At 39.7% G+C, this 27778-nt stretch overlaps 1 protein-coding gene across 38 annotated transcripts in view; it reads right to left on the bottom strand.

The window, feature by feature from the left end:
* The window catches only part of dlg2 (discs, large homolog 2 (Drosophila)), a 277202-nt gene that overhangs the window by 40659 nt on the left and 208765 nt on the right, over nucleotides 1–27778 (bottom strand). For 25 of the 38 annotated variants that reach the window (XM_073874328.1, XM_073874330.1, XM_073874341.1 and 22 more), the window contains 5 exons: nucleotides 24777–24836; nucleotides 21588–21746; nucleotides 10924–11080; nucleotides 7089–7191; nucleotides 6200–6244 (listed from right to left, as the gene is read on the bottom strand). In XM_073874328.1, coding sequence (XP_073730429.1) covers nucleotides 6200–6244; nucleotides 7089–7191; nucleotides 10924–11080; nucleotides 21588–21746; nucleotides 24777–24836 — 524 coding nt within the window. The remainder of the gene's footprint in view (nucleotides 1–6199; nucleotides 6245–7088; nucleotides 7192–10923; nucleotides 11081–21587; nucleotides 21747–24776; nucleotides 24837–27778) is intronic. The other 13 variants (XM_073874333.1, XM_073874339.1, XM_073874352.1 and 10 more) reach the window with 5 other exon arrangements.

Raw genomic sequence — 27778 nt, 5'->3', positions numbered from 1 at the left:
CATGCCAGTGATGTCATAATGTCCCACCAGAGCCCTCAATCCAATTCTGAATGCCACACTAACAGTTTTACAAGTGCAAGCACACACACTTGTACATAAACATACCCACAAATATGAAAATGTCATTGCTGAACCTTTTCAAGGCCTATTGTTCCCTATTTCAAAATGCCAGCTAAAAGTGCTGTCTGTTTTGAGAGTATGTCCAGCACTTTCAGCCAACTAACACAGAGGTATCAGAGCCATTTATATGTCTCTATAGTGATGGTGCTGAAAGCAAAAAAAAAAAAACCAGAAAATGCCGCATTTTGTTGTTCTCTGATGGGAGAGATGATGGCCTGTCAATCACCATGTGTGTATCTATCTCTGTGTGTGTATCCCATTACAGCATAGTCCAGCCTGTAATGGCAAGGGTTTGAGAAGTCGTTGCTATACTTGAGACCACTCTGATAAAATCAAATGTAATCATGTTTTCCCGAGATACTGTAGTACGCATGTTAGCTAATACTGTCCCCAGTAATATTATCTATCTGTATAATCTGTTCAATATAATTGTAAAGAGGATATACAGTTTAAAGAAGTTTATAGGCTTATATTAAAAAAACTCAATCTCAGCTTGACTGTGATTTTCCTTGTTTATCAATCAGCTATAAGTATTCTGTGACTCGGGCTACATAAGGAAGTCCTATGTTGCAATGAAAAGGTCCCTTGGAAAGCCGATCTCAGCAATCCCTCCACACCCCTGTAGAAAGTGCAAGCTTGCATTTACCCCAACAACTTAATGAGTTTTACCTCTGCTGAATCAATCCAGAGACCATCAGGGGAATCGGATCGAGCCGAAAGACAGAAGAACCGCCGAGCTGGGCTATATGACTAAATACTCATAACGCTGACTATTGAAATCTTTTGTCTACAGTATACTAAATAGCTTTGCATAGCGAATGCACTGCTATATTGGAAAATGAGAAAATTGCCGTTACGATTAAATATTTATGCCAAGAGAATCGATTACTGGAGATTCACAAAATCTGCAACAATGGCTATTCATCACTGTACATATAATTCCACCTCGGCCAGACAGAGATATTCACCATTACTATGCTTCCACTCCATGTATCTAACTGATGTATAAAGGATTTCATTCCCTGAAAAACATGTAAGGGTATCAAATGCTAGTCATGGGAATGAATGGGTGTAATGCCCTTCACTTAGCCATATAAATGACTTCCAGATACATTACACCACATTATTATAGGCTATACATTCGGTCAGACAGCTTCTGCTGAAATTGTGGTGCTTTGTAGACAATAAAAGCAATTTTGGGCAAAAAATCAAAATGGTTGGTCTTTTGTTATCTGATTAGCCAATGCCTTTATCTGATTTCTTTGCTGCAGTAAGCTGTACCTTGAAGTTGTTTTCATTTGGAGCTCTCTAACAATTTAAAAAGATAAAGTACTGAGTAAAAGAGATCAGTAAGAAACAAACTTATATATGTGAATGCACTCAACTGCAACATTAATGTATATACAGTTTATACAGCACCTCGAGTAGGCTATGTGTAAATGCAATGTGATCTTTATATCTACAAAATAATGGTAAGCTGTGGATCTCAACCTTTCTGACTTCAAGTCCCCTATTGAATTCACAACAATATTTGGAGCCCTCCACTTACAATGTCTACCTAAAAAATTACTACTTGTTATAAAAACCAAACACTTATTATTATTTTTAGATGTTTTAGCTCTTTTTTTTCTCTTATATTAATACATTTTAAAGTGACACTTTGTAGTTTTTTAGCCTTCATAATATATTTTTTAAGACCCCTGTGATGGTACATTGACATGTCTACCATAGCCTGACGGGGCCTGTGTCGCTTTTACTCGTACTTTTAATCTTGGGGTTTCGGGTAGTAACCCGAGCACAAAAAGAACTACAAAATTCGACTGCTTTACGGTAACGTCACTTCCTCCGCTTCCTTAAATTCGGACGTGAGAGCGCAACTATTTATTTTCCGTATGTTTTTGTCATGGCCGAAGCAGCAACTAAGAAAAGAAACCCAAGGTTTTGTCGGAGGAGACCAGAAAGAGAAAACGGGAGAGTGACAGAATAAAGGACGAGAACAAAATTATATTGGGCCCGCGTTCCCTCGCTGGCATGAACTAAAGGAGGAGGAGGGGTTCCTAGCCGATGCTGACTTGGCCCTCATGCTTTTGGCCTAGTAATGTTATATTGCTTGCAGATAGAAGTCCTGTCTGGCGCCCGAAACACTATTTTAAATTTTTTGGAACGTGAATTTCGCTGTAGGCTACTTGGGGTGTAGCGCTGTAGTATTGTTACGGACCTACGACACGGGCAACCCAGGTTCGATTCCTCTTTAAGGCAATTTTTTATATAAACTTTAATTAAGCGACTACCGTTACAACTGGCTGGTAAACGTGAGCTACGCGATCTTTTGGCGTTTGAAAAAATAAAACGTATGAAATTATATTCACATGACATGCTGGAAGGACACCGCAGACTTTGTGACCTAAAGAGTTGTCTTCTTTTCCTTTGCGACAGTGCTGCGGCTCTTGTGGCCTCTAGATGCGCGAGACGTGAAAAATACATGTCTAGCGCCCCCTAATGGCCAAAAAGTTAGGCGGTGTGCCTTTAAGTTATTTTGAGGACTCCTTTAAAGTTTGTTGATCTGGTTGAGAAACACTGATGTAGAGTTAACAGTTCAGACAATTACCAAGAAAGATAGCGTGTGTATTTAAATAGGTTTACATGCAATAGCACTGCAAGTGTGACGTGTGTTTATGTGGGAGGGGCGTGTTGGTTTCAGCAGGGGCAGCAGTAAGTGTTGAAGACCAGGTAAAGAGAGAGGAAAAAGATGAGGAAGAGAAGGAGAGGGGCCAAGGCTACGTTCCACTTCAAGTTTATATGCCCTTGCTTAAAAGTGAAGTGGAACGCAGCCAGAGACAGTGTTTGCTTCTCAATTATTATTTGTGCGTCCTCGTTTCCTTGACTCGCTTCCTATCCTTGTGTCTTACTGTGGCTCCACCCTCCTGCGATGCGAGCGAGGAAAGACGTGTGGATTATCATATCCCCACTCTCTTCACTGTATTTAAAGGGACACTCCACTTTTTTTGGAAAATATGCTCATTTTCTTTCCAGAGTTAAACAATTGATTTTACCGTCTTGGAATCCATTCAGCCGATCTCCGGGTCTGGCGTTACCACTTTTAGCAAACAAAGCTTAGCACAATCCATTAAATCTGATTAGACTTTTAGCATTGTGCTCAAAAATTACCAAAGTGCTAAAATATTTTTCCTATTTAAAACTTGACTCTTCTATAGTTACATTGTGTACTTAGATTAAAGTTGCAATTTTATTAGGCTGATATTGCTAGGAACTATACTCTCATTCCAGCATAATAATCAAGGACTTTGCTGCTGTAACATGCAGGAGGCGCAATGATATTGCGCAGCGCCCGAAAATAGTCCCAAGTTACCAAGGGGACTACTTTCAGTTGCTGCATAATATCATTGTGCCTGTTGCAGCCATGTTACGACAGAAAAGTCCTTGATTATTATGCTGGAATGAGAGTATAGTTCTTAGCCATATTGAACTAAAAAATCGCAACTTTTAATTTTCCGTCGGTCTTAGTACACAATGTAACTACAGAAGAGTTAAGTTTTAAATAGGAAAAATATTTAAACTCTTTGATCATTTTTTAAAAGCGATGCTTATGTTCTAATCAGATTCAATGCATTATGCTAAGCTATGCTAAAAGCGGTAACGCCAGACCCGGATATTGGCTGAATGGATTCCAAAACGGTAAAAATCAAACGTTTAACTCTAGGGGAGCTGGAAAATGAGCCTATTTTCAAAAAAAGTGGAGTTTCACTTTAAGTGCATTAAAACCCAAAAATATTAAATAAGAAATATTAAGTTAAACACATACTTGAGTTAGAGTTCATTTAGCCTTACTACATTAAAATAAAAGTGCTGTAAAATAATATGATATGTGTCTATACATGAATATTAAATAAACGGTCTGAAACGAGTCAATAATTTACAATGATTTAACGATTAATACTAACATTTATGCATCCCTTATGGGGAGATATATATAATAATCATAAAATTATATTATAAAATGAAAGATTTTCTACAAGAGGGCTGAGCTCGATCGGTTTCCGGGTCTTAGGATGTAGGACATAGGAGCAAGGAAACAAGGAAGGATATTGAGAAGCAACCAGTGAGCAGTGCAATAAGACAGGCATGGCTGCAGATTAACCCTGTAAAGTTTTTACAGGTATAAATGTTTAAAATGCAGTTATTTTCTACTCTTCTATTATGATAACCGCTGATGTCTCATCTTGTACTCACAAAATACAGAGCTGTGAGATAAACAAAAGACTACCGGCCTTATTAAAAGAAAGGACAAGCTACAGTATTTAAAATGTCCCACCTCAATTTTCAACCCCGGAAAGTTAACTGTGCCTATCAACAGCATCACTAATGCTTAAATAATTCTAATTATTGCTTTTTTAGTAACTATATTAAAAAAAAAATATCCACTGTGTGTAGTTAGGGTAAATCAGGGATGGGCACCAGCCCTCCAGGACCGAAGTTGCCCATCCCTGGTGTAAATGAACCAGTACTCGCTCAACCGCAAAATATTAAATATTAATATTACAATGCAAGATAATTGGTTTATCGTTTCTGTATTGCTCAATATAAGGTCCCTCTACAAAAAATGTAAATAAATAAACCTAAATCAGTCTGATCCCCTGGTATAAACTGTCTTAGTTGTAATGTCTAGATTTGTGTGTATGCATTGAACAGCAGCCATCTGTGCTGGACGGGTGGGTTAGAGCCAAACGAACACACAGGAGCCGAGGAACTGATCATGTGAGGCAGCAGGCAGGGGAACACAGAAAGGTGCACACAGGATTATCAGGAGAGCAAGATCTCTCTCTGTCCCGTCCCCTGAATAAAAGGCCCATGGTCAGAGCCGGCACTGGGGCAAGAACAAGACCCTGTCCCACAGACAGACTGCAGAGAGTTGAGCGGCAGTGGATCTGACAGCAACACAGCCCCCATAATGGATCGATTTATAATCTTAATGGAGATGAAAAAAATAACAAAAAATGTGCAAGCCTAGTAGTCTACAGAGCAGGGGTTCCCAACCGTATTTTCGTGACCCCAAATCTCTATTCATACTGTAACAGATTTAACTATACACCTTACAGGCAGCAAATTGCATTAGTTAGAATAACAATACATTATTAGTAGAGCTGGGCAATTACATACAAAATAAAAGTCTTTTTTTAACAATTAATACACACACATTCATGTATTTATTTAAGAAACATTTACATGTGTAAATATATATATTTATTTATTTTTGTATATATTCTATATTATATATAAATAAAAAAATCAAATGTGTATGTGTCAGTGATGCGCGGGTTAATTCAAAATGCCTGCGGTCACCCGCGGTCACAAGTCATCCAAAAATATTTTTTATGATAATCGGGTCATGGTCAGTCGAGTCGTTTTAAATAAAGGTGCCAATTAACTATTTTAAATAATTACTACTTTAAAAAAATGCAGGCCAGGAAGCAGGTTGGGTACAATTATATATGCGGTCCGAGTTGATGGCGAGTTTGTTTGAAAACGTCGGTCGGGTGCAGGTTGTTTTTACATTGACCCGCGCATCACTGGTATGTGTGTGTGTTTAAATATACATAATAATTACACACAGCAAACACACATATATTATGCAAAAAAATCATTTTTATTTTGTTTGTGATTAATCGTGATTAGTCTTGGCCCAGCCCTATAGCATCGATTTTTGTCAATTTAGTAATTTATTAAAGAAAATGTGTTTTGCACTATTAACTGGTTTTTAATATTATGTGTCAAGCTTTTTCCATTGTAGCCATTTTATGTTAAATTATAAAGTATTATAAAAGATAAAGAATGATATAAGGACGAAAAATTGCATCTTTAATGTCTTACCTACTGCTATAAGTTATGATTATTAGTTAGGAATATACGATTATAATTCATGTTAAAAATAAATTAAGATAAAGTTTATGGACCCCACAGTTGAGAACCTCTGCTATAGATCTTTGGTTGTGGTCTAGCTCTGTGCAGTCTGTCTGGGTGCTACTGATCTTGACCCAGGCGCTGATCACATGGCACAAACCTGCAGATGGAGGCGGGGCCCGGCGTGGGGAGCACAGGGCAAGTTCTGACGGGTGAGAAAAGAGAGCACATATCAGTACACACCTGACCAAACTGCTATCTGTCTCTCTCACCTTATCAAAGAAAGACTGTATACACACGAAAACACACTAAAACGCACACTACATAAACCATCAAAGGTGTGCAAGAAAATATTTTAAATTTGCATAACCATAATTTAAAGATGAAGTGTGTCTTTTATGGCACTAACTCTGCTTAAAGCACAAGTTTTGAATGATAAACGTTCCTGTAGCTTATTTGGTACAGCATTGCGAAAACACATACTGATAAAATGTATAGCACTGTATTGTAAATTTGTAAAAAAGTGTCTGCAAAATGTGAAATGCAATGTGCCACAGTGTTTACATTCTTTAAAAAAAAGTGTAAGCTGCTAGGGAAGACAAACGTCCTATTAATGGTGTGACCACTAAAACCATTTTAATAGACACTATAGCTGAAAATAGACACACTTCTCCTTTAAGTTAGAGGCTATGATAGCACACGTATAAGAATATGTGAATATTCCCAGTGTATTTAAGTAAGAGTGCGCAGATGCATCCGAACCTATCTGCATGAGTTAGTGTCACTCGACTCCACTGCGGCCGAGCCCCTAATTGACAATTATCAAACATGGCACTTCCACGCTCCAAGGGCGCAAACGTAATTCTGTGGCAGTCAGGAGAAATAAACAGCCCACTGTTTTGGGCTTGGCCCAAAAATGTCTGGGTGAGTTGTGTTTCTGTCCTGCCTGAAGCTAAAGGTGACCTCTGCACTCTACAATAGGTTTTGTGAGGAGAAGTCACGTGACCGTCGGCGACGGTGTTTGGTCGGGGGAGCTGACGGAAACTCACCCTCCGGTCGGTACTGGGCGAAGATGGTTACAGTCTGCCCCGCCCCTTTCAGTGCAGCTGCTGCTTGTTCGTGAGTGGCACCTCGCAGATCGATGCCATTGACCTGTAATTGACCACAATAAATGAGCATTACATCAATAGCGGACCATGATACATAATGCTAACTTTTCTTTTATTTCTTTTACTTAAAGGGATAGTTCACCCAAAAATGAAATTGATGACACACCCTCATGTCGTTCCAAACTCGTAAGACCTCGTTCATCTTCGAAATACAGTTTAAGATGTTTTATATTTAGTTCGAGAGCTTGCTGACCCTTCATTAAAAATCTACGTACGGTATACTGTCCAAGTGTCCATGTCCAGAAATGTAATAAAAACATCATCAAAGTAGTCCATGTGACATCAGTGGGTCAGTTAGAATGTGTTAAAGCATCAAAAATACATTTTGGTCCAAAAATAACAAAAAAATACGACTTTATTCAGCATTGTCTTCTCTTCCGCATTTGTTGTGAAGCGCATGCGCGAGACTAAAATCATGTGACTGCAGTGACGCGGCTGACGTGTCATCCTCAGACATGTTTGCGAAGTTTTTTTTCAAACTTACAGCGTGCGTCTCCCTCAGACTATAAACGAAGCCCGGGCGCACAAAAAAAAAACAGCTGGAGCGCACCAGATAACACGTCAGCCGTGTCACTGCAGTTACGTCATTTTTGAATTTTTTTGGACCAAAATGTATTTTCGATGCTTCAACACATTCTAACTGACCCCCTGATGTCACATGGACTACTTTGATGATGTTTTTATTACCTTTCTGGACATGGACTGTATACCGTACATAGATTTTCAATGAAGGGTCAACAAGCTCTCGAGCTAAATATAAAACATCTTAAACTGTGCTCTGAAGACGAACGGAGGTCTTATGAGTTTGAAACGACATGAGGGTGTCATCAATGACATTATTTTTATTTTTGGGTGAAAAATAATGAAAATAATATGTAAAATCAGTCATCTAATTATAATAGTAAAACTTTAATATTTTTAATATAAGCAGTGTTATTTGTCAAATCTACAATGCTTTGGCTCTCGGTACAGTAAGTGCGGTATCCTGCGGCGGAGCTGCCTGGAGCAATCTGGTGCTGGAAACGCCTGCTGTGATCCTGGAGCGTGTAGCCCTTCATCTCAAATAAAAGTCTGCAGTAAAGGGAACAGTGGGTGGCCTGTAGACCCGACTGTGCAGCATCTGGACCACGGCATAATCAATGTCCCTCCAAAACACAAGTTTGGCTGAGCTGTGTGCATCATGAGTTCTGCCTACCACAAAAATTGAGTCCGATCGAACAAGACGGAGGAAAAGTAAACAGTGAGGGTGAAATGCAGGGAGCGGCTGAGGGCAGGAACCTGGCACACAACTCTGTAGCAGGTGGTGAACCATACTGTTGTTAAGAGCCCTTAATAGGTGACCACAGTGTGCTAACTCAGTTCGCGGTGGGGAGTGCTGGCAAAGTAAGCAAGATGTATAGTGTGTATGCGGTTTCGATGTGTCTAAAAGGTATCCTCATACCATTTAAATACACCTGGGATGTTTAAATTACTTATTCTCATGACATCCGAGGTGTATATGAATTTAATTTCTTTAGTTCAACAACAACAAATAATGCTGTCATGTTATTATCTTATATGTGGGTTAACATGGTCAAGCTCCAAAAAACACATATTGTACATCCATCATTAAAGTAAACCAGATGACTATATATGGGTTAAATATGATTTATTAATATTTCGAGTTTTATATAGAGCTACAAGGCGGCACGTCGATAACGTTGAATCTCATTGGTCCTTGCATATCATGTGACAAAACATGCATATGGCAAGGCACACGAACACCAACGAGACATATATTTTAGGTACGATTTTTAAGTTAAATTAACATAAGGATGAGAAAATAACAAAATTTGTGAACTGTTGCTTTAACAGTGTGAACTACACAGCTATTCTTAGACTCCAAATGAGGCCAGCACACCATTATCTTGCTCTTCTTTCTCTTCCCTCCCTTTTTCTCCCCTCCCTCTTTCTGGCTTTCTAATCAGTGTCCCGAGGAGGAAGCTTGTGATTGTCTGGCTGAAGTAGCGCAGATGGTAATTGCGCCGAAAATCTGGACGGAGGGGTTTGATTACGGCGAGAGGGTCCTGATGAAGTTCACATAAACAGAAATGATGAGATCAGTGAGTTTTCGAGTGGATGGCTCATCTGGATTGTGGTTATAATTGGACTTTCAAATAACACTTCACAAAAAAAGTTCTGGTTCTGTGCCAAAAACTCATCAAGAACTAATGGAGTTTATAAAGGAGTAGTTCACCAAAATATGAAAATTCTCGGATGATTTACTCAGACTCATAGCAGCGCAGATGCAAATGACATCCGTTGTTCAGTCGAACACAAACAAATAAATTTACTTTAAAATGCTGTCATGAGGAAAATCCATCATTAAAGTAATCCAAATGACTTGACCGAATGAATGTCTTTTGGTGTGAAAAATATTTAGTGATACATCCATAAATAGAGTTTATCAAGTTTACATATGGCGGCACATTTATAACTTTAAATCTCATTGGTTCTTGGGTGTCTTCTGAGGAAACATGCACATGGACTATAAAAGGTTAAAAGTTGGATCAACTTAAAAAATGATTTTAATTTGTATTATTAAATTTTTTTTTCAACTTAAATTGGACATTTCACTAGACTTTTTAAATAAGTACAATAAATCTTTGGTGTCCCCAGAGTACGAATGTAAAGTTTTAGCTCAAAATACCATTAAGGTTTTTATAGCATTTCAAAATTGCCACTTTTAAGTATGAGCAAACATTTGCCGTTTTTTGGTGTTTCTTTTAAGTGCAAATGAGTTGATCTCTGCACTAAATTGCAGTGTCATGGATTTATAGTGCAGATTTAGTTGCGGTTTTATCCCCTTCTGACATCACAACGGGAGCCAGATTTCAATTACCTATTTTTTCACATGCTTGCAACAAATGGTTAAACAAAACTAAGTTAGTGGATTTTTTATTTTCATATTTTCTAGGTTGATAGAAGCACTGGGGACCCAATTATAGCACTTAAACATAGATGAAGTCGCATTTTCATGATATGTCCCCTTCAAAATTTCACTTTAGGTGACATTTTTTATTTAGGTGTTACTTATTGAAGTCAAAGTCATCAGAGTGGGTAAATTATAAGTTAATTTTTACAATTTGGTGAACTATACCTTTACAGCCACAAAACATTTCTTTAAACAAAAGTTCACAGAGTGGTATTGTGGCGCCCCCTCCTGTTCATTGCAAGTTCTGCACTACTGCACTAATAATTACTTACAATAATAAGTCAATATTAGAATTAAGAAGTGATGATATTACTCCACAAACCTCTAACCAAACAGATCTAGGTGGGAAAACTCACATTTATCAATCCCTGATTGAGCGAATATATCTTTCTATGGTGGTTATGGCCCTCTCCCTGACATTTAAGGGCAGTTTACTCAATACACACTTGTACCATATGATCATTTCTATATCATATACACTCTAAGAAAGGATGTGTTCATTTTTTACATGTTTTTGTGTTGTGCTTTTAACAAACTATGTGTAAATTTAACACATTATGTGTCATCTTGTTTTGATTTTGTGTTAAAATAAAACACAAGTTGTGTTAAAAGTAACACAAAATGGGTTGTTTCGATAATAACACAGAAATGTGTGGATTCTGGGTTGACGTATGTAGTGTATCTGTTTTGAGCACACGTCAGGCAAATACATACTGTATACATCTTTTGGCATTTACTTACAGACAGGATCTGATCTCCTCTCCGTAGCTCTCCGCTGAGGTCAGCAGGCCCTCCTGCGAGTATAAAGGACACAAAAATGCCTTCTCCATCTTCTCCTCCTACGATGTTGAAGCCCAATCCAGTCGAGCCCTTGTGCAGGACAATCTTCCTGGGCTCCCTGTACACACAGTTAAGGTAATACATCAATTCAGAGTCCGTAGGGCTCAGCATCTTTACCGATACGGACGGCAGCTACTTTGTAAACATAGACATGCAAGGGACGTGTGCAGGTACACGCGCATCCGAGCTCTCGGGTTGGTCCAAATGGTGTATGATGTAGTCGAGCACAATGGCCGACACCTATTGGGGACTGCCCCACTTGCGTGCAATTTGTCCCATTTCTGACCGGTTTCCTAGATACGGAGAGAAACGCACTCACGCTCAATGTCACTTTCTCCCTCTCATGTACACTTCATAATGTTACTTGTGATCAGAATAAAATAGGTACGTTGTTGTCTCACAATGCAATGTTAAGAAAGAAAGCTATATTGGTCAGAAAGTGTGTTTGAATTACAAACTGAACTAAAATGCTCTCCCAAAAAAAGTCTGATCCACTTAGTTGGGGCTCACTCACTAAAAGGATCCTCCCAGTGTCAGGTCATGATCTCTAAAGTGTGACCAATCTAATGATGAGATATCACGTCTGTCAGATCCACTTGAAATGTGGAGATAGACAGTCTTGGAGGTTTACAGATGATAATGCGAAGAGACGAGAGGCAAGATGGAGCTATTTTGGAACAGAAGGCTAAACTGGTGCTGCCTTAGTTGACCTAGTTGAGAAGAGGCGGGCCTTTCCTCGCTCATCTTCTTAACTCTCTTTCTATATTACGCTGCTCAGGCTATCCCCCTAAAGCAAGCCCAGCAGCATTTCATTTATATGCATTGCTGCTTTCTTTTACCTTTTTTGGCTTTTTGCAGCTTTTGAAAATCTAGTCCTGATACAAACCTATGTCTCCCACCTTAGCATCAAAGCTCAACATGTCTGGAGCACAAGCACTTAGGATTCAGACAAAAGCTACATTATTCAAAACTTAGTGAGCTGCCTTGCCATCTATTGCCTACAAAGGCAGGATTCAAACTGACAAACATCATATTTGATAATCAATTTTAATACAGATACTATAGTTAATATTAGGAGAAACTTAGCATTACATATGATTAACAAATCTTTCACTAGATTTTCAATGTGAATTATGCAAGGCTGCTTCTTGGGGTCTAGGGGGGTGCATTGCCTCCCCCCCAGAATTTTTTATATTTCTTTTTAAAAATTAGGACATTCCCAGATTCCCAGTATATATATATGTAGCCTGTACATATACTGTAGGTATCATATATGATCATTAGGGTGTCACGATTCTCCAAATCCTCGATTCAATTACATTTTCGATTCTAGGTCACGATTCGATTCTCGATTTTTACATATTTTTTTGAAAGACAAAAATGATATACCATCATTTATTATTATTATTATAGTTTCACATTTACATGCACATTGCACAACTCGCATGGGGGTTTGTGGGCTTCACTTTACGCGAGAGCTTGTATGGAGAGAATTCCTTCTTGCACGCATGGACTTAAAGGTGCAGTGTGTAATTTTTAGAAGGATCTCTTGACAGAAATGCAAAATAATATACAAAACTATATTATCAGGGGTGTATAAAGACCTTTCATAATGAACCTTTATGTTTATTAACTTAGAATGAAATGTTTTTATCTACATACACAGAGGGTCCCCTTACGTGGAAGTCGCCATTTTGTGCCGCCATGTTTCGACAGAAGCTCTTAACAGACGAACTTTTTTTACTAAGTTGTCACCGTCAATTACATGTTTTTCCAGTGGCGGGTACCATAGCTTCTCTATGCATTTTAAACGAGGGGTGAGCAGTGGACTGAGCCATTGGTTGCAATTCGCAACCTGACCACTGGATGCCGCTAAAATTTACACAATGCACCGTTAATACGCGCGTCTTGGACTCCTAGCATCTGAAATAAATCCAGCGTGTCATAAGCAGGTGCGCTTCTCTTTGTCTCACGTGCACGCGCTCGCACATCTCTCCGAAGTCTAAACATAAACTAAAGTAGTAATCCTTACGTATTTGTTCAGTTTTATGCGTTTCAGGCGAGCTATGGCAAACTATACCTTTTGTTTAAAATATAAGCTGCTGCATCTTGACGCCTCTCTTACTCTCACGCATGTGCAGAGAGCTGCGCTCCGTCTGAAGGCAGATCACTAGGTAGTAATCCTGTTTATGATATGCATTTCAAGGAGTTGTAGCATTACATCCCTGATGTTTAAAATAAAAATCGCGTTTGGCTGGAGGATGTTTTTAAAGGCAAGCCGACCGGACGTGACATGGGGGCGTGGCAGCATCGACAATCCCATTTTTTAATTCGAAGTTTGAAGTTGTGACTTAGTTTCGTTCGATTTCGACATCCAATCGTGACACCCTTAATGATCATACCATTTCATACCTCACAGAAGTCTACATTAAACACATATAAAATATGTAATATGTTTAATTTTATACTACAGTAAAAAAAGCAAATTAGTTTACATCTCTTTAAATATTTGCTGTTTTGATAGCTAGAAATACAACAAAATCAAGTTTAATTTATAAAAGCAGATATACATTATAAGATTTTTAAACATAAGCTGAAGTGGATCGTGTCTGATCCGGTGTTCAGAGACTAATTATCACCTATTTATTATCACTGTCTTTAAATTTAAATAATGTGCAATTTTGTGAAAGTATAAAATTATGAACCAAACAAATCACCACAATACCGCCAACGAAAAATTTCCTCATCTTCACAACTAATGCAAATGATTTTTAAATGTTTCAATTAAACTTTAAGGGTGGGTTTCCCGGACAGGGTTTATCCTAGTCCCAGACTAAAATGCATGTTTGAGCTACTTTCATTTCAAAACACCTTGTACTGGCATATTTTAACATATCAGTGCCATTGCTTTGTCTCAAGATGCACACCACATAGTATAATGTCCTAAAATAATTAAAGCCTAGTCCTGGATTAATCTAAACCTGTCCGGGAAACTGCCCCTAAGGGTTTAGATCAGGGGTCTTCAACTAAAATTGGTGGAGGTCCAGTAAATTAACCCTCCGCACCAGACGAGGTCCAGACATGTACTGCACGTAAAAAACATAAATTGACAGCTTTCGCCAGACTAAAGAAATTAGTGTAAATATTTGTTTTACTAAAGAGATTAATCCAAGACTAGCCCTTAGTTATTTAAAGACATTTAAGTAGTCCTTACAAACAAAGTACAGGCAAACCTTATTAAACAAAGAGACAAAACAATGGTACAGATGTTGTTTTGAAATGAAAGCAGTCCATGAATTTTAGTCTGGGACTAGGATAAGCCCTGTCCGGGAAACCACCCCTATATGTATTAATTTCCACCACTAGATGGCACCCAATTCCATTTAGTTTTTCCCCACTGACCGTGCTGCAAATCAAATATTGGCTAAATACAAAATTGCATACATCTACTAGGCATGTAAAGCACGTTTTTCATCACTATACACAGCAACGTAGCGTATAAGGGACACACTCCAAAGTCAATGAACAATGTCTTTTTGTACCACATTAGAGCACAAAGGAGAAATATATGACCCTACCTGTGAAAACCCAGCTAAAGTCATTTTATTTTTATGGTTTTTAACATAAAATCAGATTGTAAGGAACATCTGTGTAAATATAACTTTTATATTTAATATCACTGAGTAATGCCACATAGAGAATCTAAAGGCCTCTTTTAGCAAAAAGCATGTTTTGATGTTCCCAACCAAAACAAATTACGAAAATGTTACTGTTATTATTCTCAGGCTTTTAAATGTTACATTAGTTGTCACAGTTTAATTTCATTCCACAGTTAAAACACGACTTACTTGTAAGTAATCACATAAATGTTTTTTTTTTCTGTGCTAATGTAGTGGTTTGAAAGTGTCTAGGCTCTTTCTAAATGAACAAGTAAACAATCAGCTTTTCTTATCCAAAGGACAAGTACTAAAAAAAAGCTTCATGTTGAGCCCTGCGCTATAGCAGCTTATACAAACACAAACATCGGCTCATCAGGAAGTCATCAGGAAAGTACATGTGACAAGATGCTCCAGAACTCATGCTGACAGTGATAATATGTAATGATATGCTGATGAGAAGCTATTTGACACTGCATATAGATTATATTTTGAGAAACGGCTGCCTCAGAGGTGGGTTGAGTGTGTCTAGCACCCTGCTGGCTATAACCACTGTTCATTGAACTCTCTCTTTCTCTCTGTCTCTGTCTCTCTCTCTCTCTCTCTCTCCCTCTCTCTCTCATCTAGTAGTTCTCAAACTTTTCGACATGCTCCATTCCCCCCTCACACTTATCTAGGGTATAAGAAATTATTTATGAATAAAAAAATTCATGACATCAGTCTTTCAAACGTTTCTATCCCTTCATCTTTCTCTCACTCCTTCTCTCTCTCTCTCTCAACTAGCTGCAAAACACTGATAGCTGCTTCTCTCCGCACCCATCATACCCGGATCACAAACAGACATGTTTATCATTTTGAATTCACTGCTTAATGGGAAGAGAAACCAAAAACAGATTACGCTGTTTCAAATTCACAAAGCCTCTCAAAGGATCTCTGAGCGAGGCTGGCGTTATATACGCACTGGCACTTCTTCTCTTGCTATCGTTTATTATTTCGCTCCATTCTTCCTCTGTAAGAGCGTTAGAATATGAAAATGTGTCGGCAGCCTCAGCCATGTGATAAATAAGCTGTCATTTCTAATAGGCTAGCTGCCACACTACGGTCTTGTCAGATTGCAAAACAACTACTGCCTTCTCAATTCAACTTCAATAAATGCAAAGAAGCACAGAGGGGCAGCGTAATGACCCTCAGTCTGGAGGAACCAGCGGAAAGCTAACAGCAGCATATTTCATATTACAAAACACGTAAAAGTAGGAAACCCATAATAGATTAGATTTTTTAACACATGGCGTAAGACCAAAAGAATATTTGTAAAGGTAGGCAAAAATATTTCTATCTATCTTATACCTATCCACCTTCTATCTGCCTTCCTATATCCCTACCCACCTACTTATCTCTATTTAATTTAAATATCTATCTATCTAATGAAAATATCTATCTATCTATCTATTTGGCTGTCTGTCTACCTACCTATCTAACTGTCCGTCTGTCTGTCTCTCTACCTGTCTGTCTGTCTACCTACCTGCCTGCCTACATCCCTCCCACCTACCAATCTCTACCTAGATGCCTACCTATATCTTCCTATATCTACCTACCTATCATCTGCCTCCCTGCAAATCTATCTATCTATCTATCTGTCTGTCTGTCTGTCTGTCTGTCTGTCTGTCTGTCTGTCTGTCTGTCTGTCTGTCTGTCTGTCTGTCTGTCTGTCTGTCTATCTATCTATCTGGCTGTCTGTCTACCTACCTAGCTAACTGTCCGTCTGTCTGTCTCTCTACCTGTCTGTCTGTCTACCTACCTACCTGCCTACAATCCCTCCCACCTACCAATCTCTACCTACCTACCTACATGCCAACCTTTCTCTACCTACCAACCCACCTACCTGTCTCTACCTACATGTCTACCTGTCTCTTCCTACCTACCTACCATCTGCCTGCCTTCCTGCCTATCTATCTGTTTGTCTAACCACCTACATCCCTAACCACCTACCTAGTCTCTACCTAGATGCCTACATATCTCTTCCTACCTACTTATCTATCTATCTGTCTGTCTGTCTGTCTGTCTGTCTGTCTGTCTGTCTGTCTGTCTGTCTGCCTGCCTGCCTGTCTGTCTACATCCCAACCACTTATCTATCTCTACCTACCAACCTACATACTTGACTCTACCTACTTGTCTCTTCCTATCTACCTACCATCTGCCTGTCCTCCTGCCTATCTATCTATCTATCTATCTATCTATCTATCTATCTATCTATCTATCTATCTATCTATCTATCTATCTATCTATCTATCTATCTATCTATCTATCTATCTATCTATCTATCTATCTATCTATCTATCTATCTATCTATCTATCTATCTATCTATCTATCTGTCTGTCTACCCACCTATATATCTGTCTGTCTGTCTACCCACCTAACTGTCCGTCTGTCTGTCTCTCTACCTGTCTGTCTGTCTGCCTACCTACCTACCTGCCTACATCCCTCCCACCTACCAATCTCTACCTACCTACCTACATGCCTACCTTTCTCTACCTACCAACCCACCTACCTGTCTCTACCTACATGTCTACTTGTCTCTTCCTACCTACCTACCTACCTACCATCTGCCTGCCTTCCTGCCTATCTATCTGTTTGTCTAACCACCTACATCCCTAACCACCTACCTAGTCTCTACCTAGATGCCTACATATCTCTTCCTACCTGCTTATCTATCTATCTATCTATCTATCTATCTATCTATCTATCTATCTATCTATCTATCTATCTATCTATCTATCTATCTATCTATCTATCTATCTATCTATCTATCTATCTCTTTATCTCTGTCCGTCTGTCTGTCTGTCTACCTACCTGTCTGTCTGTCTACCTACCTAACTACCTGCCATCATCCCTCCCAACCTACCTATCTCTACCTACATGCCTACCTGTCTCTTCCTACCCATCTACCTACCATATGCCTGCTTTCCTGCCTACCTATCTCTTCCTACCTACCTACCATCTGCCTCCCTGCAAATCTATCTATCTGTCTGTCTGTCTGTTTGTCAGCTGTCTACCTGCCTACATCCTCCCACCCACCTACCTATCTCCACCTACCAACCAACTTACATACTTCACTCTACCTACATGCCTACCTGTCTCTTCCTACCTACCTACCATCTGCCTCCATGCAAATCCATCCATCCATCTATCTACTTTCTGTTTCCTACAGGTGACACAAATCATGGTGTCCAACAGTTACGACCTCTAAAGAAATATCATGAATATCTTATAATCTTTGTCGGACATCTCTCAGTCTTTGTCACTCCATGGTGCCAATCTCAGTGTCGTCAGTCAATAAGTACCCTCAAACATATCAGATGCCCCTTAACACATTCAATAGATGTTCATCAGATTCACCCTGAGCAATTTAGCCGCCAAACTAAAATGTTGTGTATTGATAATTTGGTACCGTCCTCAAGAGTGCTCTTTCTCAGCAAGAGCAAAGAATGGCCTTTTTGATTTCTGTAGCTCAATAGAGACTCCAGACAACAGCCACTTCTGAACTTTTCACAGGCAAAATCACAGCAGTGAGCTCCAATACAGTCAGCAGAAGAAATCGACTGCTCTCCGCCTCATTTTCTCTCTGAAAGGGCAGGTCAGCTGCTTTTAGGAAATGTTAAGGATGACACAATCGCAAACATTAAAGTTTCAAAATGAAAAAAAAGCCTCCTGAGGCAAACTGGCAAATGCTGGGTGCATTATGAGAAAGCGATAGTTGTGACAGAAATTGTATCACAATTCATTGTGAGATAAGTCTGTATTGCAAGATTTCATTGGGAGAGAGAGACACTGAGAGAGGGTTTCATGATTTGCCGGCTCACTGGAGCAAGCGTCCCACAATGCACTGCAAAGGACACCTAGGGAATACATAACAAACCCATGAATACATTCGCAGTAATGTAAACAGCCCTTTCAATGTTAGAAATGGCTGCGATTTTGGTTTTTGTATTAAAGTATGCACGTAGCATTCATATTATTTATTTCATAAATATGTCAGGGAATGAAATTAAACTAGTTTATCCTGCTCTAACCGGAACACAATTCATACAAATTAGAGATACCAAAATCTTGTGGGAATTGTGATTTATGGTCCATATCACTGCGAAATTGTCCACATGGAAAAATGGAATTAGTATGCACCCACTGCTTTGGCCTCAAACAAGATGATTAATCATGATACAAAGCAAACTATCACATCACATCAGTAACTGCTGCTGTCACTGAAGATCAGAGTTGGCAGATTTGGGATCTCCGTTACATGGCATAGGGCCACTGAAGTGCCCGGAAAGCAAGAGTGATTTGCCAGGCAGCTTCATCTGTTTATTAAGTGATGATGGGATACTCCCTTCTGACTGATGATTCAGAAATGACAGGATCTCTGAGGTCCTCCAAAAATCTGTAAACATGCTGCCTCTGGCTTCACTCAGAGAATCATGTTTGATGCTGCCAGTTAAGATCGCATGAATGTTTGTGCACCATTGCCAAGTGCCCACAGGGAAGAAAAAATGCAAACTCAATTGTTTCTCCTAGACAGCACTGAGATTTAATGGAGAGCATAAGCTTTTGTGTAGGCCTATATCAAATGTGCCCGAAACTACATTTTGAAGGCAATACATTCCACATATTTTTTCTTTTATTATTATTATTCATCACTTGTCTTAGGCTTTGTCCACACGAAGCCGGTGCATTCCCTATCCGATCATTTTTTTCCCTTGTTAAAAAAAAATAATCCGTAAACACGAAACCACTGAAACCGACTGAAAGCGGTGTAGTATATATGCCGGACCAGTATGTGGCGCTGTAATTCTGCCACAGATATACACTATACACGAAGAAGAAGACTTTGAGCATGCGCATAACCAACGTATGGTGTTGTCCATTATCGCTTGTTGCTTACCACAATTGCATAGGAGCAATAGATTTTGCTGTAATAAAGCTAGTAGCTTTAGTAGCTTCTGTAGCACGAACACAATAACGTAGTCCGCCGTTATTGTTGTTGCTGTTACGTGTGATGCTTCCGACACGTGATGTGATGACGTTTTCGCTTCAAAAAATATACGGATTGGCTGTACACACGAAACCGCAATGGTGTTGATTTCAGATTTATTCACTTTAGGACCCGGTTTCAAAAAATAGTTTCACTCTCTCAAAACGCCGGATCCGTGTGGACGAAACGGCAATATGATAACAAATTTATACGTATACAGTGATATGCGTCTTCGTGTGGACTGCCCCTTATATACTTTTTTAAAACACCTATAAAAATGTAATTTTTGATAATATCATAATTTTCAGTTTTGAGGAAAATGTTCCAGAAATGAAGAGCCATGCAATAAAAAAATACGGTACACAATCGCATTAAAAGTAATGCTCAGCCAGCAAAACAAATCCCAAAAAGAGATTCATTCAAGATTCTCCCAATACTTCCCCATCAGCTGTCATGTGCTAGCAAAGATATAGAATATAACAAGATTACGTCCTCCAATTACTAAAAATAGGGCACAATAAGTGTGTTCGACTTCATGCGGCGTTGCGCAGTTCTGATGACAACACAGCTCTTTGTGATTGGTCGCCACCAGTGTTGGGGAAAGTTACTTTAAAAAGTGCATTACTATATTAAGTTACTCCCAAAAAAGTAACTAATTGTGTTACTTAGTTAGGCTACTTCTCATGGAAAGTAATGCATACTTTTTCGCAGGAAGGCAAGTCACAATTTAATTTAATTTCAAGCAATGTATTAGGTGTAAGCAGCCCTACCGCGATGCCACATTCTGAAATGCAAATCAATTCAAATCCCAGAGAAGCCAATTAGACAGCGCTTTATAATTCATAGTGTAATGAACTCAGAAACAAAAATCAAAACAAACCAGTAAACAAAGCATGCCCACTCCAAGGATGTTATCTGCAAGATTCAAATAACTAAGAAACAACACCGGAGACAAAAAGAGTTCCCAAAGAACATTTCCTCTGCGACCAAATCCCCTGTTTACACCCATACATTAACTATTATATTTAGATCCCGGTCATTTAACCTGTAAGATGAGACATATTATTGCTAATAAAATTTTTCTAGGCAGGAAATAAAATAGATCAATTCAATTCGGATTTATGATGCACTAAGGTCACACAAACAAACTGCATATGGCAGGCACAAGCAAGTTCTGACCTTCCAGAGGAAACTGGCAATAAACAATACAGCTTAATGAAAATATAAATAAATTGATGGGAAGGAAGGAAGCAGACAGATGCAGAGATTTGATGCAGTTAGGGTAGTCATGGATAACTGCCATGGTAACTACAGCATGCTTGTGTCCTCTAAGTGCACTTTGCATCATTGTTGGCTAAAGCATGAGGAATAAAAATGAAGGAGAGCTGCAGCAAATGTATTGACAGTACTTAAGGTCCATGAGTCAAGGCTATATAACTTCAACATGAATCAGTTTACGCAACAGAAACCAAAAATTTAGGGCGGGGATTTTATCCACTACGAGTTAATTGGATCTAAAGGTGGCATTACAGACAGGAATAATGTTCGAATTGGAAGGATCTAAAAACAAAATTAATGGAACGAATTGCTTCAAACATAAAGTCATAATAGAGACAGTTAATGATACGAATATACATATACATATGCAATATTACTTAAACTGAAGCTAATTTTTTATTTCATGTTGATTACCAATATTGGTAGTCCAATATTACCCTACTTTGTGAGGACACAGAAGTATGACGTACCATGCAGGGCGGAGCATGCAAGATATTTGTAATGAGGGGGGCGTGCAGATGAGTAAAATTAGGGCATGATTGGTCACAAATAGATGCATTTGCATGCCTCATTCGTGTCGCATGCAGAGCGTTGTGCTTAGTACCTGGTGATCTCGGAGTCAGGGAGCAGGCCTACGTGATAGTGAGGGAAGTGAGGGAGTGAGTGCATGGGGCTTTTATCAAACTCCACGGGGGAGTAGAGACGGGGAGAGGGGGCTCGGTCACTCAATTTGTTCACAGTGCTGTAAACTGGCTCTGGCGGCCTGGTGTGAGAGAGAAAGAGAGGCAGAAAGTAAAGCAGCAGGTGTTAGTGTGCTGAGAAGTAGTAGACTGATAAGAGTTGTGATAGACCGACATATTGACCAGGTCATCGTGTGATATTTTGAGATTTTTTTAACATAAGTGGAAATATCTCCAAGTGTCAGTTTCAAATTAGCATTTAGCAACAGGTTACCTAATGAAGAAGGTTTTTAAAAAATACCTGTACTATTTGGATAAACATTGTGGTTTAAATTCAGCCATACAGTAAAACAGTGTGATTCAAAAGTCTAGAAAAATTGTTTTATTTTGCATTATTATTCTGATTTAAAAACAAAGATCAATGACAAATTAAAATATATATATATATTTTGAATATTCTTTTAATTTACTTTTTCAATGTGCTCTCAGACTTTTGGACCCCACTGAATATTATAATTATATCACCCATAAGCCTCCTCGCTTATTAGATCTGTATTAAATAGTTGATTAAATCTGACATTTAATGAACTATTATAAAATGGTAAGTTTCAGTCCTTGATTGTGATTGGTCAATAGCTGTGGTTTATTTATGATAATATACAGTACAGATATGGCATCAAAGTGTCCTAATTCGAATGCTGGATCCTTCAAAAAAAGGCTGCATCTTTTGAAGGCGAGGACTTGTGCTGCTCGCGCGGGGCAATGTGAGTGACGCGAACTCGCGCGGGGCAATGTGAGTGACGCGAACTCGCGCGGGGCAATGTGAGTGACGCGAACTCGCGCGGGGCAATGTGAGTGACGCGAACTCGCGCGGGGCAATGTGAGTGACGCGAACTCGCGCGGGGCAATGTGAGTGACGCGAACTCGCGCGGGGCAATGTGAGTGACGCGAACTCGCGCGGGGCAATGTGAGTGACGCGAACTCGCGCGGGGCAATGTGAGTGACGCGAACTCGCGCGGGGCAATGTGAGTGACGCGAACTCGCGCGGGGCAATGTGAGTGACGCGAACTCGCGCGGGGCAATGTGAGTGACGCGAACTCGCGCGGGGCAATGTGAGTGACGCGAACTCGCGCGGGGCAATGTGAGTGACGCGAACTCGCGCGGGGCAATGTGAGTGACGCGAACTCGCGCGGGGCAATGTGAGTGACGCGAACTCGCGCGGGGCAATGTGAGTGACGCGAACTCGCGCGGGGCAATGTGAGTGACGCGAACTCGCGCGGGGCAATGTGAGTGACGCGAACTCGCGCGGGGCAATGTGAGTGACGCGAACTCGCGCGGGGCAATGTGAGTGACGCGAACTCGCGCGGGGCAATGTGAGTGACGCGAACTCGCGCGGGGCAATGTGAGTGACGCGAACTCGCGCTGGGCAATGTGAGTGACGCGAACTCGCGCTGGGCAATGTGAGTGACGCGAACTCGCGCTGGGCAATGTGAGTGACGCGAACTCGCGCGGGGCAATGTGAATGAGGCGAACTCGCGCGGGGCAATGTGAATGAGGCGAACTTGCGCGGGGCAATGTGAATGAGGCGAAATTGCGCGGGGCAATGTGAATGAAGCGAACTCGCGCTGACCAATGTGAATGAAGCAAACTCGCGCGGGGCAATGTGAATGACGCAAACTCGCGCTGGGCAATGTGAATGAAGCGAACTTGTGTCGGGCAATGTAAATAACATGAACTCGCCAGGGGCAATGTGAATGACGCAAACTCGCGCTGGGCAATGTGAATGAAGCAAACTCGTGCTGGGCAGTGTAAATGACGCAAACTTGCGTGGGGCAATGTGAATGACGCAAACTCGCGCGGGCCAATGTGAATGAAGCGAACTCACGCTGGGCAATGTGAATGAAGCAAACTCGTGCTGGGCAATGTAAATGACGCAAAATTGCGTGGGGCAATGTGAATGACGCAAACTTGCGCGGGCCAATGTGAATGAAGCGAACTCGCGCGGGCCAATGTGAATGAAGCGAACTCACGCTGGGCAATGTAAATAATGCAAACTTGCGCGGGGCAATGTGAATGATGCAAACTCGTGCTGGGCAATGTAAATTACGCAAACTTGCGCGGGGCAATGTGGGTGAGGCGAATTGGGCGACGCGAATTGGGTGGCGTGATTGCCCCAAAAAAACATGCTCAAACGCGTCCTCAAGCTGAAAATATTCAGTTCAATTGAAAAATTTGCATGACACAAAGTTAAATCCCACAAGTAATTTAGAGCAAGGAACGCGATGCTTGTGTTTGGTGTGTACACAGCATTAGAATGCAGCCTTCAGAGTTTGCAGCCTTAAAATTGGGACACAGCTAATGATTCAGTGTATCACTGCACAGCACCCTTAGCAACCACCCTTAGCAACGTAAATGTCCTGTATGTGACACATTCTGCTGCTGTTCACAGTCAGTCAGGGACTATTTTTCGGGCAGAAGGAAGGCTTTTAGTGATTTTACTTTATGTTGATACCTATTTTTTGCTTTAATATTTGTTTTGTGTGGTAACCATTTTATAAAAGCAATACGATACTTAAGGCTTGCGTATCATGAACAAGACAAAGCTAAAGAGGTTGCAGGCTTTGCATCCTGCCTAACATTGCCCATCAGCTGTGACTTATCTCACGATACACCACAACCTCTCGTACCTTGTTGCATACAAATCAGTTAACCACTATTAGAAAAACAAAACAAAAAAGAGATAGGGAGAAAGAGAGAGTAAAATGTTGCAGTAAAAGCAGGTTAGAGAAATGGTTGTTAACACATGAAAGTACATCAGCGTTTATCATTAGTATCTGAGTTCTGTTTAAAATTTAACCATTTAATGTTCAATCTTCAATTAGACCTCAAATTTTCAAGTTCCTTTAAATTATTCATGCTATGTGTTAATAAAGACATATCATTGTAAAGAGATCGCCATGCAGGGACATCTAAATTTGTATTTCATTATCAGCATCATTCACTCTCTCGATCAATAACATATAGAAAACACTGCATTGAGCCTTAAAAACAAAAGTGAAAAGGCATTCGAAGGGTTTTGTTTACAACTGAATACTCCAAATGCAACAGCTCACCTTAATTGGAAGTGCTGGGAATCAAACCTGTGACCTTCCATCTCATCTAATGAGGGATTTCTGATCAAAAACACACAATAGGTTAGCATAAAGACAAAACAAGACAATTCATATTTAGGTATAAATATGCTTAGATGTGTATTTAATATAGCTGTGTTCAGAAGTTTCTTGTGTGTAGCATGCAAAAACAAAACACACTAACAAACAGAATACAGGACAAAACCCTAAACAACAAGCCCCCTTTCATAAACATAAACATACGGTAACTGGTTTTCACACAGATTTTACATACAAGCAACCACCCAAAAATTTTAATATACAGTAAAGCCAGTCAGACATGTATAGTATAACGTGTTCAGGTATCCCGCCCAATATACACTGTAATAACACCAAGGCCCTTATTCATTTTGTATGTCTGTATTTATATTACAGCCCAATGTGTATTAAAATCCGACTCCCAATCATAAAAGCACTGATGCATGTAAACTTTACATGATCACATTTGACAGATGTCAAAACTTAAATTGAAGCTTCTGCATGAGCACCAAGGCTCAATGTGTCAAAAACATTGCGATAATAACTAAAACATGACTCTAGTATAGGCTCTCGGTCATAGTAAGATGGCTGCTAATTGGTGGCATACTGTATGTATGCGATGCAATAAACACAGGTTTGCATCTGACACAAAAGTGGGACACATTTAGACTCGCTCTCCAAGCTCACTGTCCATTGCTTAGGCTTGTAACTCGTCCTGAATGAACTGACAATCACTATTTAATTTAACCTTCCTTTATTCAAGTCATCATCTATCTATGGCATCCTTTTAATGCTTAGTCTTTTCTCACTTTCGAACCTTACGTGGCAAATTTCTTTAAACTTTCATTCTCGTCTTTTGCCCTTCATACAGGGTCACAGTAAGCTAAATACTGACAGACCCTTTATCTTCAGCCTTGGCACGCAGCCTGTGGCTCCTAACATCGACAGCAAACCACAGAGACAGAATTGGGAACAAGTATATAGTGTTACAGACTCTCATTACATTTCTTCATTTCCCTGAGGTCCACAGATAAGGTAATTAAGTAAGATTTCTAGCAGCAAAAATAGCCATGATTTAGTTTAACATTACAAGTGTCTACGAATAAATAACTAAAAATAGCAACATAACTAAATTTTTACTGTAGTAGCAGTAATTTCAAGATACTACATCACTGCCATTAAAAAAAAAAAATCAAATCGAGCTCTTACCCTAAAACTTTTTCTCTACATCTACCTAACAATAGAGCACTCTCTACAGTTTACCCTAAACAATAATGATGCGTTGACATACCCAAACACGCACTTCCCTCTTTAGACTTCTGTCTACCCTCACACCTAATGCATTATGCAACTACTTTGCAACGCACGTTCCCGTTTATTATGCAAATCCACATGAAACGCCTCGCTCCATATTTGCAATCAATTCCTGAGCCTATGAACTTGAAAATATTTGGGTCGCAACATTTTGCCATTCCATATTATAATCTTCAGCAAGACCCTTGAATTCTCAGAGTGCTCGGTTCTCCAGAGTCGAACTGTGTAAAACGGAGATGAAGGGGCTGAAGCTCCAGATGGGCTTATGATTTCTGACACGCAGGACCACATAAACCTCTTAGCAGAGCAGAGAGGAGGGCGTTTAATCCATCTGTCTCACCTCAGCAAAAGGTCACGCTCTTTGTTTAGCATGGATGTTTGTTGGCGAGTTTAGCATCGTGATCGACTCTGTAAACGTTTTTCACAGCAGGATGCCTTAAACTGTGTTTCACAGTGACTTTTAACAAAGCTGTTTCCTAAAAAAGCCCACACCACTGTAGGAGAGTTTCAGGCCAGCTGGTAGAAGCTAACATCTATCTCTATACAGTACAGTGTGCGAATTATACATTGATTTTCGTGGGTCGGTTTTTCCTAGATTGGGTAATGCAAATGCATGTTTCAGTGAAGTAGATTGAATTTAATTTAAACTCAATTTATAAAACAACAATATAATGGTATTAACCAGACATACAGTAGAAAAAAATATAAAAATGGTTTGCTGTTACAACCACAGTATCATGTGTTTGTTATGGACCATAAATGTTTAGCCTAACTGTGAGCTACGTATGATGTGAATATATGATGACCACTTTGAATGTAATACACATTCCCAATTCCATGTCTACCCTTACCCTACACTTTCCCTACCCCTCCGTTTAGCGTATTCACGTGAAGGGCTAGGGATGTCCCAATTTTATTTTAGTTGGAGGGGTAGGGGAAGAGCCAAATAGCCTTTCAAACTAGAATTTTTCAGGACCTCACTTCAAACGAATGGGTAAAAAAATGTCCAACATGGCTGCTCATGCGAGTATACTTCACATTAATAAAGTTTGTAATGACATATAATCATTTGTTTTATGTTACATTCTTGTGTTCATATTTACGGTCATGTAATAAAAAGCACTAAAGTTTGCTAACATATCGGAGGTGGAGCCACGTTATCAAACTTCTGTCCAAACGCTCGCAGAAATCGAAAATTAATAGTTATATCTTCAATCTTCCCTCAAAGCTTCGAGAGTCCGCTAAAAGTTGTCAATCACAAATGTCAATCATAACGACACACCTCCTTCCTATAGCATCAAATTACTAGCTAAAATGAAACTTATCACAAAAATGAACAATTGAACATATATCAGCATGATAACGACTACCTTATAGACCAAAACTAGCCTAGCTCCGCCCTCCTATGTGCTTCCGCTTAATTTTCATTTCGCTTCAGTACTACGTCTGGGACTGCTCTGTAAAGTTTCGTTTTCTCCTGCAAAAATCTGCAGGACCAATCAGCAACAAATGGGGGTGGCTAAGAACGATGACGTTGAGGTCGTGCGTCAGTTTGAGTAATGGCAGCGGAGAAAGACGTGAGAAAATCTATTCCGTTGTTGCAAAACTGCCGAATATACAGAAGTTAAAGCAGGAGCAAGAACCAGGTTTGC

Source organism: Misgurnus anguillicaudatus, chromosome 12, assembly GCF_027580225.2.
Source record: "Misgurnus anguillicaudatus chromosome 12, ASM2758022v2, whole genome shotgun sequence".
In the NCBI taxonomy this organism is placed as follows: Eukaryota; Metazoa; Chordata; class Actinopteri; order Cypriniformes; family Cobitidae; genus Misgurnus; species Misgurnus anguillicaudatus.
This window is presented reverse-complemented; position numbering and strand designations above follow the sequence as displayed.